Source organism: Rhineura floridana, chromosome 10, assembly GCF_030035675.1.
Source record: "Rhineura floridana isolate rRhiFlo1 chromosome 10, rRhiFlo1.hap2, whole genome shotgun sequence".
Taxonomy (NCBI): Eukaryota; Metazoa; Chordata; class Lepidosauria; order Squamata; family Rhineuridae; genus Rhineura; species Rhineura floridana.
In genome coordinates, this window is record NC_084489.1 from 47,700,440 (window position 1) to 47,718,390 (window position 17,951).

Genomic DNA, 17,951 nt, shown 5'->3' on the forward strand with positions numbered 1-17,951 from the left:
AGTAAACATTTGTAACTTTTGCACAGGGAGTCCTGCAGATTTGATATGCATAGTATTCCCACAGGGTATGCCTGTATAAATTCTAGCTTTTATAGATTAAAGTTGCCCTGTCGTTAGAAGCATTTTTGCAGTGTGTGGGTGGGGCAGGTGGGCTCAGCTGGTGGAGCAGTGGGCAAAATTGATGCTCTGTTTAATCAGCTCCTGGAAGGCACTTCAACACACACATCCATCAAAGAATGACCACACTACCAAAGGGCTGGATAGCACATGCATCAGTTATCATGCGGGGAGTGAAATTTCACCAGTGGCCATTCTACTTGGCTGCAGCTGAAGAAGTGAGACAAGCAATGGTTGCGTGTTCAAACCACACAATTAACCATCGTGTGGAACAGGACAGGGCCAAATGCGTTGGGGTCATGTCTATATAGGGCAGTTGCTCTACACATGTAAGCTTCCCCCCCTGCTCCCGATGTGACACCCTGATTGCACAGTGCTTCACATCATGGAGAGGGCCTTCATGCATAGATGATCCCTCCTACAGACATGGCTTCCAACACGTGGACAGCAGGGGCCACCAATGGGAATACAATAGTATGGTCAATGGCCATGGTCTCCCACTCTATGTGCTTATCAATCACATGATCTGAAGACTGAACAGGGCGACGGCAAGGGTGTGTGTTCTATGCAGGGCTGTGGAGTTGGAGTCATGGATTCGGAAGCAATTTCGGGTGGAGTCGGAGTTGGTAGAAATGTACCGACTCCAACTTCAAAATAAATTTTGACTGACAAATTTTAAAAAATATAAATGCAAAATGTCAAAGAAGCTTCCCATGAAGTCAGCTGTAGTTGAGCACTTCACCATAACTGAAGATGGAAAACATTTTGTGTGTCAGTGTATGACACAGGACCCAGATGAAGACAAATGCTGTGATGCCAAGATCAGCGCATATTCAGGCAGCAATAAAAATGCTCCTATGAGAGCTTCCAATTTAAAAACACATTTACAGCCCTTTCCAGGGCTGTGGAGTTGGAAGCAATTTTGGGTGGAGTTGGAGTTGGACAGTAGAAAAATAGAGTCAGAGTCGGAGTCAAAGGTTTGGCGTACCGACACCACAGTCCTGGTTCTATTATTGTTTTTAATTGTTTTTCACACTGTATTTTAAGGTTGTTGTATCCCGCCCTGGGACCACTGGATGAAGGGCGGGCAATAAATGCTAATGTAATAATATGGATATATTTAGTACACAGAAGCAAAATGATATAAATAATTTGGGTCTGAACTGGATTCATAGCCAAATATTGTGTTTCTTCATTTGCAGTGGCAGCTGATGTCCATTGGGGCTGCTAGGGCGGAAGGCAGGGTGTCCAAGAGGAGGTGGAGCCAGAGCCAATGACAGGCAGAGCCAAGTAATTCTAGTTTTGTCCCCATCCTCCTCCCTGCTAAGATGGCCACACTACACTGAGGCTAAAGAAGAGGAGGCTGACAGGCAATGCCACCCCCTGGTCTGGTTTTAAATAAGAAGGCAGACAAATGGGTACTGGCTGAGGGCAGACTAAGGTTGGTGGGCAGTGCCCTGTTCGCCCAAATGGACCAGCCACCATCATTCGTATTAAAACTTGTTTTGTTTTTCCAGATCAATTTACACTAAATTCCAGCAACGAGGTCTTCATTCACCAATCAAATACAACAGATCAAACATGGAAAAAAGTAGGCTCTGAAAGGGGCATTTTAAAAGGTAGTTATTTATATAAGTTAAACACATTGTGTGTGTGTAAAATGACGTGTTAAAAATAATCAGCAAAAATGCTAAGGCCTTTTGCAAAACCAGTACCATTCAAAACTCAAGTAGCTCTCAGTAAAGCCTGAATGTAAAATAAACATGATTGTAAGTGATGCTTTCTCATAGCTCTCTGTTGCACTTCAGTATGCCACTTTCAAAGGATCTTGTGCTAGCAAAACATTTGAGGTTCATCGGGGTTAGCAATTCCCAGACGCACAGGCAACATTCATAACAAATTCAGCAAATCGTCATGGTATGGATTCAAATCTAAAATATTTGTCACATATATTCATTTTAAAAGGATACTAATTTGTACTCTTGCAATGTCTTAGGATGCTGGCCCAGTCCCATGGAATAATAACCAGACTGATTGAAAATGTCGGACTAATTCCTTGTTCACATTGTTAGCTTGATTTTGCACACCTAAATATGTTGTGCAAATGGTCTTTATGCACATCACATCTTTATGCACACCCAGTCCAATTCCTGAGTTTTTCATGCTATCTCCCCCCCCCCCAGCCCCGGAGATTTCAAAAACAATTTTGCTGTTTTGTGCCCTTCAGCAAACACAAGCTCCAAGATGCCTTGGTTCATGTAAGTACGCTCTGTTGTTCTTGGGCTCCCCCAGGCCATGTGCCGAGAAATAAGCTCCACTTTATTCGATGGCCATCTGCACATGATCACTGCTCTATGTTCAGAATCAGTGAGAGCTGATAGCATGTAGCAAATATGCAGGATTACAAATGTGAAGGTTCAACTGTTCCTTGGTCAAAGGTGTGGTTTATGGCAATAAAAGGGGCTCTGTTTCAAAGACAGCCTATTTTATTTTGTTCTTTTATATAATTTCTGCATAATTATTCTAATGTTGTTACTACTGCAGGCAGCAATTTCGGCAGACCACTTCCGTACAATGGGCACAATCCTGAACATTTTAGTCTCGATTTGTGTGCTTGCCACCGACGTGTTCGGGATCGGGGTTAACCACTAACAGCGACATGTACTCACTCACGTATATCACCCTTCTGATTCGTGGTGTTTTTTTTTTTTAATAATTCTCTGTGTGGAGCTGGCATTGTCTGCCTTGTGTTTGGGAGGTCATTTCTTTCATGCCCTGGGAGTACTTTCTTTTTCACCCTTCTGGCATCTCCTTGCAGTGGCCTCTTATCATGCCACTGCCACCTTGCAGAGGGAGAATCCTACCTACAGAAAGGCCTGTGAAGCAGACGGAGCTTGGACTGTCGCTTCCCATCCTTCCCGCTTGTTCGTTGCAAGCATTCAGTGCGTTCCAAACGTGAGAATTCCGGAGGCCAAAACGCCAAATCAATTGCACGCTGCAGAGACTAGTAGTTTGCCTGAGTGATGAAGGTCGACGAGAACCCAGGGAATTAAAGGGTGCCATTCAACGGTCGTCCTACTCAGAGTAGACCCACTGAAATTAACAAACATGGCGAATTTTGGTTCGTTAATTTCAATGGGCCTCCTCTGAGTAGATTTTAACTGATTATATCCCAGAGACTGCAATCCTAACCTCATTTACCTAAGAGTAAGCCCCGTGACTTCAATAGGACTTACTTCTGAGTAGACACGGATAAGACTGCACTGTTACTGTAGCAGTAGAGCTCAAATCCCTGCCGACCATGAGCTTGCCTGCTCCAGATCCTTCCATTAGGAGCTGGATGGGGTCAGCGACCAGCAGAACCAGAAGGGCTCGGTGGCAACGACACAGGTTGCTGCTCCCCTCCCAGCTCTGCTGTTCCTGCTGCTGCCTTTTTTGGCCTCTTGCTCCTCGTTTTCTCCCTCTTCCAGGCGAAAGCGGCCTGCAGGGAGAGGGCGCGCAAGACGTCCCACCCGGGACCTGGGAAACTGCCGCCGCTGCCGCAAGAACTTTGCAGCAGAGAGAGGCAAGCGAAGCGCGCAAACGTCGCTCCGAGCTTCTCTTGGGGAAAGGCGCTCGGCGAAGGATCAGAGCGACCCTTGCTCCCCAAGCTGGCTTGCTAAGGGGAGGAAAGCCCCGCATCCAGGGTCCCCCTCCAGAAAAAAAGGGGGGAGCCATGCGCTCGCCAAGCCCGCCGGGGAACGTCCTCGCCCTTTGGGTGGCACTGCTGTGCATCAAGATAGCGCGCTCCGAGCAAGGTAAGGAAAGAGAGAGAGAGCTCTTTGGAAAGGAAAAGGGGAGTCCTTGGCGCTTCTTTCGATTTGAAATCATGGGTAGGTGCTGGTTAAAGATTGCAACGGTGTTGTTGCACTACTGTCAAATGAAATATATTGGTTGTTCATGTATTTGGTAACAAAAGTTGTTCTGTGGTTGAGGGGGTTGTGCCTGTTGCATATCATTTTGCGCACTCTGGGGCTACGTACACACCATGCTTTTAAAGCAATATTGGAAGCACATTATTTCCCCCAAGGGTGCCTGGAATTGAACCTCTGTGAGGTTAAAGTGCAGTTTCCAGGATTATTTCGGGGAAATGTGCTTTAAGTGTGTATTCAGCCTGAGGAGAAGAATGTGGCTCACAAATGTCAATAACAGAATAGTGCTGCTACCGCTATTATGATTACTACGGCCAATAATTGCTAATAATGTACATTATGTTTTGAAAGTCAGAATAAAAGTCCCTAGAATAAAAGTCTTCATGTTGCTAATAATCATGATTTCCCTCCCTTAAAATGCATTTAAGAGAGGTCCAAAATTTTTTTCCCCTTGCTGTGTGCGTATGAGGAGAGGGTAGTGATTTTGGATGAATAAACAAAATATATAAAGGCATGATAAGAAGCACAGAGACAGAGCTCTAAAGAAAGGGGTGTAGCAAACGGGGGGAGAACAAATCTTATTTCTTTTTTCACTGTTTAGGTTATAATCCAGCTGTAGCCATATTCAGAGTCAGCCCATTGAAATTATAGTTATGACTAACTTCAGTTCATTAGTTTCAGTGGGTCTACTCTGAATAGAACCAGTGTGGTGTAGTGGTCGTTAGAGTGTCTGACTGGGACCTGGGAGACCAGGGTTCAAATCTCCACTTGGCCATGAAGCTCACTGGGTGACCTTGGGCCAGTCACTGCCTCTCAGCCTAGCCTACCTCACAGGGTCAGAGCTTGGAAAAGTTACTTTTTTTGAGCTACAAATCCCATCAGCTCCAGCCAGCATGGCCACTGGATTGGGCTGGTGGGAGTAGTAGTTCAAAAAAGTAACTTTTCCAAGCTCTGCACAGGGTTGTGGTGAGGATAAAATGGAGAGGGGGAGAATGGTGTTTGTATGTCACCTTGAACTTCTTGGAGGAAAGGTGGGATATAAATGTAGTAATAAAGAATAAATACTTAGATATGATCCTTAGAGTGTAGCTTTGTTGGCTTGTGCAGCAAAAAGGCAATAGACGCTGCTTCCTCAGATAAAATGAGTTGTGTTACTAAGTGCAATCCTATGCATGATTACTCATTATTACATTTATATAACACTTTAAAGCAGGTGTGGGGAACCTTTGGCCCTCCAGATGTTATTGAACTACAACTAATGGCTAATGGCGAGGGATTATGGGAGCTGAAGTTCAGCAATGTCTGTCTCCTCACACCTCCTTTAAAGTATCCAAAGCACTTTCCATATATTTTTGTTTTTATTTTTTAGAAGAATGTATGAACCACTTAATCAAAAAATCCCTAAGTAGTGTACATAAAAACAACATAAAACAACTATCAATAATATACAGTTGAAATCAGCTTCCACAGCTCTGTGTGGTAGGGTTCACATAGGTGCTAGTATGGCTCTGTGGAACCACATTTTCTGTTCCTCTGACAATCTCCATTTGATAGGCGCATGGCCAGTTGCGCTCTACATTACGCTCACCTTGACAACAGTCCAGAAGCTGCAGCTGATGCATCTGTTAAACAGGGTGAGATCATATAACACTGATCGTGAATGCTCTGCACCAGCGGATTGTAAGGTGCTGGGCCCAATACAAGTATTGGTTTTAGAATGTAAAGCCCTGAACGGCTGGGGGCCCATGTACCTCCAGAAATATCGCCTGTGCCAGCACATTTTATGTACTGTGTCCACCAGCCCCTTTGGCTCTAGGTGTTACTTGGCAAAGAGCTCCAAAACCCCACTCCAGATCTCATGGATACTTGCTTCTTTTTGCAGTTTGCTGCACAAAACCTATTGAGCTGCCGACTGCAGATGGTCCTGCAACCACCTTTCAATACCTGGTGTGCACAGACAATAAAGGTCTATATGGACAAATAGTCTGACCCGGTGTCAGGCAGCTTCCAATGTTCCCACAGTTTCCTTGTTCACAGCTGAGTCTCATGGCCATCATATCATGCTAGCTATGTGGCATGGACTTTTCTCTGCAGCATCCTCCTTAGATCAAGTGGTCAGTGGCTAAAATAACAATGATTTCAAAGCCTCATGAGAAGTGGGCACTGATGTTTTCCTCTCACAGAAGAAAATAGAAGTCCTTGACCATGCCACCAGGTGACTTATTTCATGATTTCCCAGTTCATCTCCAATACTAAGAGATAGGTTATGCATGCTTTAAAATGCCAAGGGCCCAGAGCATTGTTCAAGTGATCAGTCTGGGGATAATGAAACCGCGGTGGTGGTGGTGGAGATCTTGACCGCAAGTTCTGCCTCTGATGTTCTATTGAGAGCTAGATCAGAAGTGGACCCTGCCACCAAGATTATCCAAAAACGAAATGACTGAAAATAGCTTGGTTTGTGCTAGTTAGCAGGTCTTGAAGCTATTAAGCCATGCTCAGTCACATCAATGGGAAGTCAGAAATGTACCTCAAAGTACAAGGAACTCATCTTTTACCCTGACAGCAGGATGGAATGTGCATGATCCACTATATTATTGAGAGGCCTCTGTTGATTATTACTGCTGTGGTTAGGGTAGGGTGAGGATAGCCAGTGAGAATCCAAGTGAGAAAGGCCTTAATATTATTTTTTAATTGGTTGTCTGGGCACTTATGATTTTAATATTGAGAATATTCTTTATACAAAATGAAAGTATGAATGTTGTTTATGGTCTTATGGGCTTTAATGAGAAACAGTGATATAAATGCTGTTTGACAACTTGCCAGAAGCTAGACATATGGTACAAACCTAAGAAATATTACATAGCTGGTATGTTTTGACCTAAGCTTATCATGGTACTCAAGACTGTCTTAATAAGTTATATTGTGCTTTCTTGTTGGTCACATTCACACCAACCATTCATTCCACTATTATCCCACTTTAAACAGTCATGGCTTCCCCTAAAGGATTCTGGGACCTGTAGTTTGTTAAGAGTGCTGAGAGTAGTTAGGAGGCTCCTATTCCCCTCATAGAGCTACAATTGTTAGAGTGGTTTAGCTGTCAGTTCCCCTTCCCAGAGATCTCTGGAAATTGTAGCTCTGTGAGAGGAATAGGGCTCTCTTAACAAATCTTAGCACCCTTCACAAACTATAGTTTCCAGGATTCTTTGGGGGAAGCCACGAGCATTTAAAGTAGAATAATAGTGGAATACATGGATGGTGTGAATGTAGCCTACGTTGTCTTCTTGTTTAATACTGCATTTCAAGTTCTTCACAGGATGGTTGGCTTGTGTCTCTCTGTTGGACTAAGCTATGGTATACAATGTGCACTGCTTTAGCACCGTTCCACAGAAAGAAACCAATGATATATGCTTGATAGCCATCTTGATGAGATTTTATTATGAACATAGCACAATATTATCAGAATTCAACTGACTAGTGAGCTTTCCAGTTTAAAAGGAGAGTCAAATGTCTGTTACAAACTTTCTTAGTTCTAGTAATAGGCAAAAGGAGCAAATGTGCTAAAAGATTCAAGCACGGGCTTTGTAGCTCCCCACTAAATTGATCCCAACAGACAACAATTTAATACATGTATTTGTAGCAAAAGCAAAGTATGCTTTTGTACTGACAAATAGTGACCTGATTAACACAACATGGTGAGCCGAATTATGCCTTGCCAGGACTGTGTGAATGTGCAGGCTCCTGGAAAGGAGCTTGCAGCACTTTGCTCCTCTCCAGTCCTTTTTATGGCTTTGCTATGCTGAGCTAAGCCAAGGTTTGGCTTAGCTTGTGTTCCACACTCAGGTTTGTGGTTAAGCTCTCTCCTCACTAACCAAAAGCTGTAGCCAAGATGTGTTCAGTCCCAGTAAGCAAAAGTTTGGGTTACCATGGTGTGCAAACCAGGCCAATATTTGATACCTTGACACAATCTGGTAAAACATATTTAATATCAATATCATGCTGTAGATGAATACATAAGAATATTGATGACTATAATTTTTCTGCATCTCTAGAATGTCATCCAGGTGGTCATCAGATCCTTCACAGTCCATACCGGAGTGTTGATTTTGATTCATCACAACTTCAACAGTCATCCATTCAGGACTTAATATGTGATCATTCATTGGCAGCAGGGTGGTACCGCTTCCTAATTTTCGATAAACAGGCTGAAATGCCAACCAAGTGTGTGGAGGTATTGATGCACTCCATTAAACCTATAATTGTATAATATGGCAGACTTCTTTTTTGTCATGAATTCACAATCTTCCATACATGCAAACCCTAGCCATTATGGCTAGCTTTATAGTGCAAGCATTCTGCTAGCCCATCCATTGCTGCAAAATCCATTGCGGCATCCTAAACCCTGTTTGAATATTATTGGACTAGAGTGATAGAGAATTTTATTTGGTCTGGGGTGTGCAAGATTTTAGTGGGCAGTACACTGCATTGAAAAGTATATTTCCTCTGACATTTGTCTGCTGTCTTTCTGTTTCTGTCTCTTTCTCTCTCATACACAAAGAACAAGTTTACTTTCCCCATATGTTAGAATGCAGATGATCAGCTTATTAAAACCATACTCAAGCATTAGGTTATCTATGTTAAAATCAGCTTGTGTAGTGTGAGATGGGAGCACAATAGTCTGACCTGGTACAAGTTAGCTTCCTATATTCCTATAATACGAGAGTAGGACTGCGGAACCTGTGGTCCTCCAGATATTGTTCTGTTCCAAGTCCCATCGGCCCCAGCCAGCATGGCCAATGGTCAGGCCTGAGGGAGTTGTAGTCCAGCAACATGCAGAGGGCCACAGGTTCACAGTGCATGTATTTAGAGATAGGCGCTACTGTGGGCCTGCTCAGCTTGTACACTGCCTAGCCAAAACCTGTCCACCTGCATTTATTGTGGCCTACCGCGTGCTTGCCAGCCCCTTGTTTTTGCAGTGTTCAACAGGTGCCAGGATTTACACATAGTGAATGGGTTGCTGTTAGGAACATAGCCCCAATGTGTGCCTTATTTCTCAATAGCCTGGTTTGCAGGTCATGCTAACATTGGCTTAGTGCAAGCATCAGACTTTGGGAGAGGAGATTGCAACTGCTTCACTCCCCCTTGGCCGTTTTGCTGCTGTTCTGTGCTCACCTAAGTCATAATTTGACTTATTATGTCATCTGAACTGGGCTTTTGGTCTCCTGGACAAACCAGAAGCTGGAAACCATAATCTTGGTTACAGCTGATGGTTAGTCTAGAGAGAGCTAAACCACAAACTAAGGTTTGCACAACATACTGCACCAAACCATGGCTTGGCTCAATGCAGTGCAGCAGCAAAATGACCAGGGAGGAGCAAAGCTGCCACAGTCTCCTCTCTTGGAACCCACGTTCATGCTAAGCCATGTTTTAGCTTAGCATGATGTGCAAACCAGGCCATTTCCCTGTCTGGGATGGTGGACATGTTGTGTTGATCAACAATTTTCTTCTGTTTTGATTTTGGTGCTAAAAGATGAATCACTGTGGGACACAGGCCCCTGTCTGGCTGTCTCTGAGAGAATTTGAATCTATGCCTCAACCTGGTGAGATCAAACACTTAACAGCCTGTGCAACTTGGCAGTTTTTCTTCAGCACCACAAAGGACTGCTGCCTTTTCCGAATTCCTGTGAGTGTGAGGAACTGTGGAGATTTCTTTGTATACTTGCTCCAGCCCACACAGGGGTGCATGGGATATTGTGCAGAAGGTGAGCATGTGCTGCCTGCTACATCACAAAATCTAGATGTGTGTTCTTTTTCCAAAATGTGTGTCTAACCATTTGATCTCCTGTTATGTTGTTATAAGTGTTTTCACATCTATAGAATATATTAGGCCTGGCCTACACATGCTGTGGAATGAGATGGAAGAATTCTGAGGTGATAGAGTGGACTACCACCTCAGGCTGCAGCTGGGGCATACTATTTTTGTTTTGTTTTTTAATAATTTTTTTATTCAAATTTTTTCAAAAGACAAACAAAACAAAGTCAAAAAACATAACAATACAACAACAACAAAAGTTGACTTCCGATTTGTCGCAGATCAGCTATAAGTATATAATATACATCAAACCTGTCCCTTAATGTATACATACAGAATCACTTTTCTCCATAGGCTATCTTAGTTAATCGTCAAATCCCAATATCATCATTTTATTTTGATCTTTCAACAAAAAGTCTAAGAGAGGCTTCCATTCCTTAAGAAATGTATCTGTCGATTTTTCTCTAAGTAAACATGTTAATTTATCCATCTCTACTAAGTCCATTAATTTCAATAGCCATTCTTCCGTTGTTGGTGTTGATTCCATTTTCCACTTTTGTGCATATAATAATCTTGCTGCCGTAATCATATATAATATTATTCTTCCATATTTCTTTTCTATTTGTTTATCCATAAAACCCAATAAAAAAATTCTGGTTTTGACTGAATATTTACCTTTAAAATTTTTGGCATCATCCTACCTATCTGTGCCCAAAATGATTTTGCCTTTTTACACAGCCACCACATATGATGAAATGATCCTTCTTGTTGTTTACATTTCCAACAAACATTAGAAACATTACTATACATTTTTGACAACTTTTCTGGAGTCATGTACCAACGGTACATCATTTTATAGAAATTTTCTTTAAGATTATAGCATAATGTAAATCTCAAGCCTTTTTTCCACATATTTTCCCATTGATCCATTTGTATGTTATAACCAAAATTTTTTGCCCACTTTACCATACACTCTTTTACTTGTTCTTCCTCCATATCCATTTTCAGTAAGAGTTTATACATTTTCGCAATTATATTTTCATCATTTGTACACAAACCTATTTCAAAATCAGATTTATTTATTTCAAACCCATTTTCTTGTCCATTTTATATCTTTCTAACAATTGTAAGTAGGCAAACCATTGAGAACTATATCCTTCCTTTATCAGTTGTTCTCTCTCTTTCATTATATATTCTCCATGTACATTTTCTAATAGTTCTTGATAAGTTAACCATTTCTCTTTTCCAGCCATTTCTCTTCTGTAGAACGCTTCTTGACTTGAGACACATAATGGTATTTTCGAATAAAACCTTGGTTTATATCTATTCCATATTTTCAACAGAGGACTTCTTATAAAATTATTAAAGTCTACATTTACTTTTACTTTGTCATACCATAGATATCCATGCCATCCCCACTTCAGATTATGGCCCTCCAAATCCAGTAGTCTTTTATTCCTCAATAAAATCCATTCCTTTATCCAGACTAGACAGCAGGCAGCAAAATAAAGTCTCAGATTTGGTAATCCCAGTCCTCCTCTTTCTTTGGCGTCTTGTAGTAGTTTAAATTTAACTCTTGGTTTTTTTCCTTGCCATACAAATTTAGAGATATCTTTTTGCCATTGTTTAAAAGGTAAATCAGAGGATATTACAGGTATTGTTTGAAACAAAAACATCATTCTCGGTAATACATTCATTTTTATCACAGATATTCTACCCATTAATGACAATTGTAGTTTATCCCATTTTAGCAGATCTTTCTTAATCTCTGTCCATAATTTTTCATAATTATTATGAAACAACTTTGAATTTTTATTTGTCATAATGATACCTAAATATTTCAACTTTTTCTCTATTATAAAATCTGTCTTGTCCATTAACTCTTTCTGTTCCCTTAAAGTTAAATTTTTCACCAACATCTTTGTTTTTTGATTGTTGATCTTAAATCCTGCTAACGGTCCAAATTCTTTTAATTTGTTCATCAATACATTAATTCCTTTCAAAGGGTTTTCTAATACAATTATCAAATCATCAGCAAATGCTCTCAATTTATATTCTTCTTTTTTTATCTTTAATCCCGAAATCCTTTTATCTTGCCTTATATCTCTAAGCAACACTTCTAAGACCAGAATAAATAAAAGGGGAGATAATGGACGTCCCTGTCTTGTACCCTTTTGTATTTCACATGAATCCGTTAAATCTCCATTAACAATTATCTGAGCCTTCTGAGATGTATAAATCGATCTAATCCATTTTATAAAATTGTCTCCAAAATCCATTTGCTCCAAAACCTGAAACATAAATTTCCAATTCAAATTATCAAATGCTTTTTCAGCATCTAAAAAAATCAAAGCTGCTTGTTTATCATTTCGTTGTTCTAAATATTCCAAGACATTCAAGACATTCCTGACGTTGTCACGTAATTGTCTTTTAGGTAAAAACCCTGATTGATCTTCCTGGATAAATTGTTGCAATATTATTTTCATTCTTTCTGCCAAGATCATTGTAAAAAATTTATAGTCATTATTCAATAGAGATATTGGCCGATAATTTTTTGTTTTAGTTAAATCTTGCTCCTCTTTAGGTATTAATGTTATGTTAGCATTTTTCCAACTATCCGGTATCTTTCCCTCTTGCAAAATAGAATTCATTGTATACTGTAAAGGTAGCAAGAGTTCTTCCTCCAAACATTTATAGTACATTGCAGATAACCCATCTGGTCCTGGTGCCTTTCCTAATTTAATTTTGTTTATAGCTTCAGATATCTCTCTTGACGTGATAGGGCCATTAATAGCTTGTCTCTGAAAGTCTGTAATTTTAGGCAAATTCTGTTTAGATATATACTCTTCTATTTTTTCAGATGGGATTTCCTGACACTTGTACAATGTTGAATAATATTGATGAAAAATCTTTTTGATTTTTACATTATCTGTCAGCATCTCATCTCCTTCTTGTATCTTTAATATAAGATTTTTTTGACGTTCTTTTCTTAATTTATATGCTAACCATTTCCCTGGTTTATTTGCAAATTCAAAAGTCCTTTGTTTAGCAAAATTTAGTTTCCTTTCAATTTCTCTAACTGTCAGCGTTGATACTTGATTCTGTAACATTTTAATTTGATTTACAATAGAAACTTTAGTTGGATTCTTTTTCAATTCTTCCTCTTTTTGTTTTATTTCTTCCAAAATTAATTGCATTTTCTGTTTCTTTTTTTTAAATTCAGAGTTACATTTAATAAAATATCCCCTCATAAATGCCTTACTTGTATCCCAAACGATATTTTCATTTGTTCCTTTATGTAAATTATGTTCAAAAAACTCTTTTAATTTCTTCTTACATTCTTGTACTACTTTGTCATTCTGTAATAAAGATTCATTTAGTCTCCATCTAAATCCAAGATTTTTTTTAAAAAAAGTTAATATCACAGGGTTGTGGTCCGAAAAAGTTTTTGGTAATATATCCATTTTAAAAATATCCTTCGCTAGAATTTTAGACATCCAAATCATATCAATCCTCGAGAATGTTTTATGTCTTTCTGAAAAATAAGTAAATTCCTTTGCATTATCATTTATATATCTCCAGGTATCCACCAATTCTAAATTTTCCATCAGTTCAAAGCAAATCTTCGGTAATTTACCCTGTGTCTCTTTAATATTTTTTTCAGAAAGTCTATCAATTTTTGGTGAGATTACCCCATTCCAATCACCCATGACGCACCAATGATCATATGAAAACTCTGACAATTTTTCCATAAGTCCTGTGTAAAACCTTGTTTTATCTTCATTGGGGGCATAAATACCCACTATCAAAATGTTTGTGCCCTGTAAAGTAATTTCAACTCCCACAAATCTACCACTATCATCCAGTAATACCAATTTAGGAAGCAATTGTGGGTTAATGTAAAGAACAACTCCATATTTTTTTTTTGGTCCAGCCGAAATAAATTCTTCACCCAAATTTTTACAAATCAAATATTTGGAATCTTTCTTCTTAATATGAGTTTCTTGTAAACAAATTATATCCAATTTTAATTTTTTCAAATAATGAAACACTTTCTTTCTCTTCTGCGCCATGTTGGCTCCATTTATATTCCAAGTTAGATATTTGTAATCCATCTTTAAGCTTGTATTTTAAAATGCGCCTGATGCTCCCTTTAATCCATCATCTTCCTTCCCCTCCTCTGCATGTTCTTGTTGACTTTGTTTCCCAGGAATTATATCCATATCTTTGAGTTTATCTTCTTCCATGTCTTTTGAAGCTTTTCTCAAGAAGTCCCTTGCTTTTTGAACAGTATTCAATCGATATTTCTGTTGTCTGAATGTAAAAATCACTCCTTCTGGAACATCCCATCTAAATTGAATTTTGCATTGCTTAAGTTTTTCTGTAAGGAAAGCATATTCTTTTCTCTTTCGTAAAAGTCTAATAGGAATTTCTTTCATCACCAGTATTTCCTTACCATCAATTTTAAAGGTATTGTTAAAATGTTGTTGTAATACCATATCTCTGGTCGTCTTCTTTATAAAGTGAACAAGCACATCTCTTGGAATTTTTTTCATTGTTGCATATCTGGAATTAATTCTATAAACTTTATCTATTTCAAATTTCATCTGATCTTCATTCAAATCCAAAAATTTTACTAAAGCATTAACAATTTTATCTCTGATGTCTTCACCTGTTTCCTCAGGGATTGCACGGAATCTCAAACAATGTTCTTTATTCTCAATTCAATCACAGCCATGTAGTCCAAATTTTTTTCTAATTCCAGATTTAATATATCTGTTCTTCAAGATTTGTACCTTTTCTTTAGTATTTTTTGCATCCTCCTTTATTTGCCCAATTGTCCTTTTAATCTCATCCACTTGTGTTTTAATATAGTCTTTTATATTTATCAATTCAGTTTTCATTTCCTGTTTTAGATCACTAATCCCTTCCATTATTTTTTGAAACATATCTGGGGGTATAGCCCCTTCCTGTGGATCAATTGAACCTCTTCGCTCCTGAGCCTTAGCTGTTTTTCTAGTGATCATTCTCATAAGAAGCCTTTAATTTCTGATATTAACCACTGTTCCAAAACCTAGATGCAGTCTATTTCTTTTTTTTTTTCCTCCACCAACAGAAGAGTTAATATTCCAGGCCTGTTATTATGGTCCGGCCAGCACAGTTCTTATCTACGTCCAGGAATGCAAAACAATTCTGGTTCACAACACCAAGCGATTAGTAACATATACGAACAGCAGATTCGTCCAAAAAGAAATAGTCCAAGGAGAAAAATAGTCCAAAATATATTTCCATCAAATAATAAATACCTCTCATCCGTTTTTAAACTTTAAAACTCCAAATTCAGGCCAGCTTTTTGTCGTAAAAAAAATATGAATTGTTTACATTTTCTTTCTTCCTTAAATATATTTAAAAGAGAAAAAGTATGACTCACCCAGATTTCTCAATTGCTGATTCGTAAACAAATCCCTTTTATTGTAGTAATTTAAGCCAGATAAGATTTAGACAGAAGTAGGCTCGCTGGTTAAGAACGTTTTTAAGAAGAAAAAAAAAGCTTCGCTTTTTTCCAGTACAGCTTGCATGGAAGTCCTGACTCCGTCTTCAGCCGATCGGCATGCCTTCTTATCTCAGGGATTTCCTGATCAATTCCAGCCGGCGACAGCTCAACGAAGTCCTGTGGAAAATCTGATCGGTTCTCCAATACCTTGGAGAACATTTAAGCCAGTCAAAGTTTCCTCTTGGCTGGCTTTTAACTGAAAAAAGCTTCCTCTGAGGCAGAGATCTCTCAGAGACAATCACCAGCTGAGCACTCACTTCCGGGAAGTCGGGGCTTACTATTTTTGAATGACTCATCTCTAAAAACTTGCCTGCCATATGGCCTCTCAAAAGTGATCCAAACGATCAGTGATCACCAATCATGAGCTAAACTATTGACCATCAGTGTGCTAAAGATATATATAAAAGAGACATTATGACAGCAAATCATAATGGCTGAACGCATCTCATATGCCAAGACAAAACTGCTGCCCCATCTACAAGAATTAATTGATTTAGGCTGCAATCATAAAGGGCATGGAGGAGGGAGAATCGAAGTCAGATATACTGCAGGATCTCAAACCCTGCCAGGCTTTCACCAGCAGGGTGGAAGTAAGGGCAAAGCAGTAGTCTCGCACACCTTCAATTCCCAAGTGTTTTCTTTATTTAATGATTTCTCTCCATTGGAAATTATGAAAGGGAAGTTCATTACACTAGCTCCAGGACTGGCATAGTTTCTTTCCTGGTTTGGAGGTATGCTGAGGGACTGGGAAATGTATGGGTTCTCCTGGCACACCTCAAATCCACTGCCCCACATGCCCTACTGGTAGGGCAAGGTCAGTGGGGGTTTCCACAGCAGCAGGGAGGAGGTCATGTTGAATCTCCTGCTCCATGGTTGAGCCTTTCTCTCCACCTTCAAAGAGGGAGTTTTGATGCTTCCGATGGTTCCTGGAATACCCTCCCAAGGACCATAGGATTGCAGCGTTAGTGAAAAAATGAGCAATGGACATGCTAAGTTGTAATATTTTTCAAAAATGTGATGAGTAGTTGAAGCAAAATCCATTTGCATCTGAAAATTAGCTGGGGAGGGCGGGGGATCTCATAGTAAAGCTGCTTTCCTTGCAGTAAAATAAGGTTTTAAATTAGTGCTGTCTGGTGTTTTAATTAAAAGACTTGAAATAAACTTTTTATTGTCAGGAAGAGGTATCTGTTACTTACCCTGAACAGTCCAGCATAATAATGTTTTCTTAATTTCTTTTGCCACGTAAACGTAATAATTATAATTTAATGGATTTCTTTATTATGCCAGCGAAAAATAGTCAGTGAATGGCATAAACACTCTTCATCACCCTATGCAATTTATTTACTGAAATGCTAAATGTGTATACTATAATACACCATTTACTTTTATGGTGGAGAACAATTTAAATATTGAAAACATTTTCATTGCTACATTAAACTAAGCCAGCTTGTTTTCTTAAACTGAAAGTAATGAGCTGTCTTAAAAAGAGAGAAATGCATTTGGCTTTTAAAAGCTTAATGCTGTTTAGTGAAATTACAACATACTGAAAAGTTTTTAAACAGTTCATGCAGCTTCAGTTTATAATAAAAACTGAACTTTTAATTATACGCTTTCTCAGGCATCAACTCAGGGTGAATGTAGATGCCAACATACAACAATAGCAGGGAATGATTGATTGGGTGAACAGTTTTCCCACTTTATAACTCATGGTGTTTAATATTTGAGGAAGGAATAAACGGGCCAGAGCTGCATAGAGATGTACCTTCAAGTGGGTACAGGAGTCACCATCCTTTTTGGGCTTGTGGGCACATTTGCAAACCAGAGAAAATGTTGTGGACACCCCACACATGACGCAACTCTCTCCTCCCCAGCTGTGAATACACCCCCCCAATTGTCTGCATACCATGCAAATAGAAAAGAAACCCTCCTCCTTTTGGCTAAAGGAGGCTTCTTTCAACTAAGGGCAGGGGGAGAGGACCCTCTGGGCACCAGGGAAGGCCTCTGAGGTCACATGTGCACCTGCAGACAGCACGTTGACAACCCATGGGTACAGATTTTTCAATTGTGGGGTGAGCTGCTTCCTCCCACCTCACTTCTGTAATGATACATGTATCACCTCTGGAACCAACATGATGCTTGACCTCACTCTACCCCCAGTTCAAGTGGGCTGCCCACTGTGTTTTTTCCCTGATGGCCTTGGCAAGGTTGTTTGCTTGGAACAGTGTCCATGCTATTATTTTTGTCACACTTGAAAAATTGCTAAACGAAGAGAGGGAGATGGCATTGTGATTACCCTAAGAGCTAGCCAGCCAGTGTTCTGTGCAGACCTACCCTTGAAGGAGAGATGCTTTCATGACAGACACAAAGGTCAGCCAATCAGCACTGTATAAATATGGCTTCTATTCCATCCCAACCGAAGAATAAGGTTCGCTTGTGTTCCTGTGAGGGCAGAGGGAGGGAGTTTGTGTCTCTAAACTGCAGTAAGTGTGCCTCCATAGTATACCCACCACTGAAATTATGTATATCTATTGGCACTCCCCAAGTTTCAGAACGAATATAG

At 39.7% G+C, this 17,951-nt stretch overlaps 1 protein-coding gene across 1 annotated transcript in view; it reads left to right on the plus strand.

The window, feature by feature from the left end:
• The first annotated feature begins 3,644 nt into the window (after nucleotides 1-3,644).
• Nucleotides 3,645-17,951, plus strand: part of VWDE (von Willebrand factor D and EGF domains) — a 77,625-nt gene continuing 63,318 nt past the window's right edge. Inside the window, exons 1-3 of the mRNA XM_061586215.1 lie at nucleotides 3,645-3,914; nucleotides 8,078-8,256; nucleotides 9,556-9,787. Coding sequence (XP_061442199.1) covers nucleotides 3,833-3,914; nucleotides 8,078-8,256; nucleotides 9,556-9,787 — 493 coding nt within the window. The 5' untranslated portion in view covers nucleotides 3,645-3,832. The remainder of the gene's footprint in view (nucleotides 3,915-8,077; nucleotides 8,257-9,555; nucleotides 9,788-17,951) is intronic.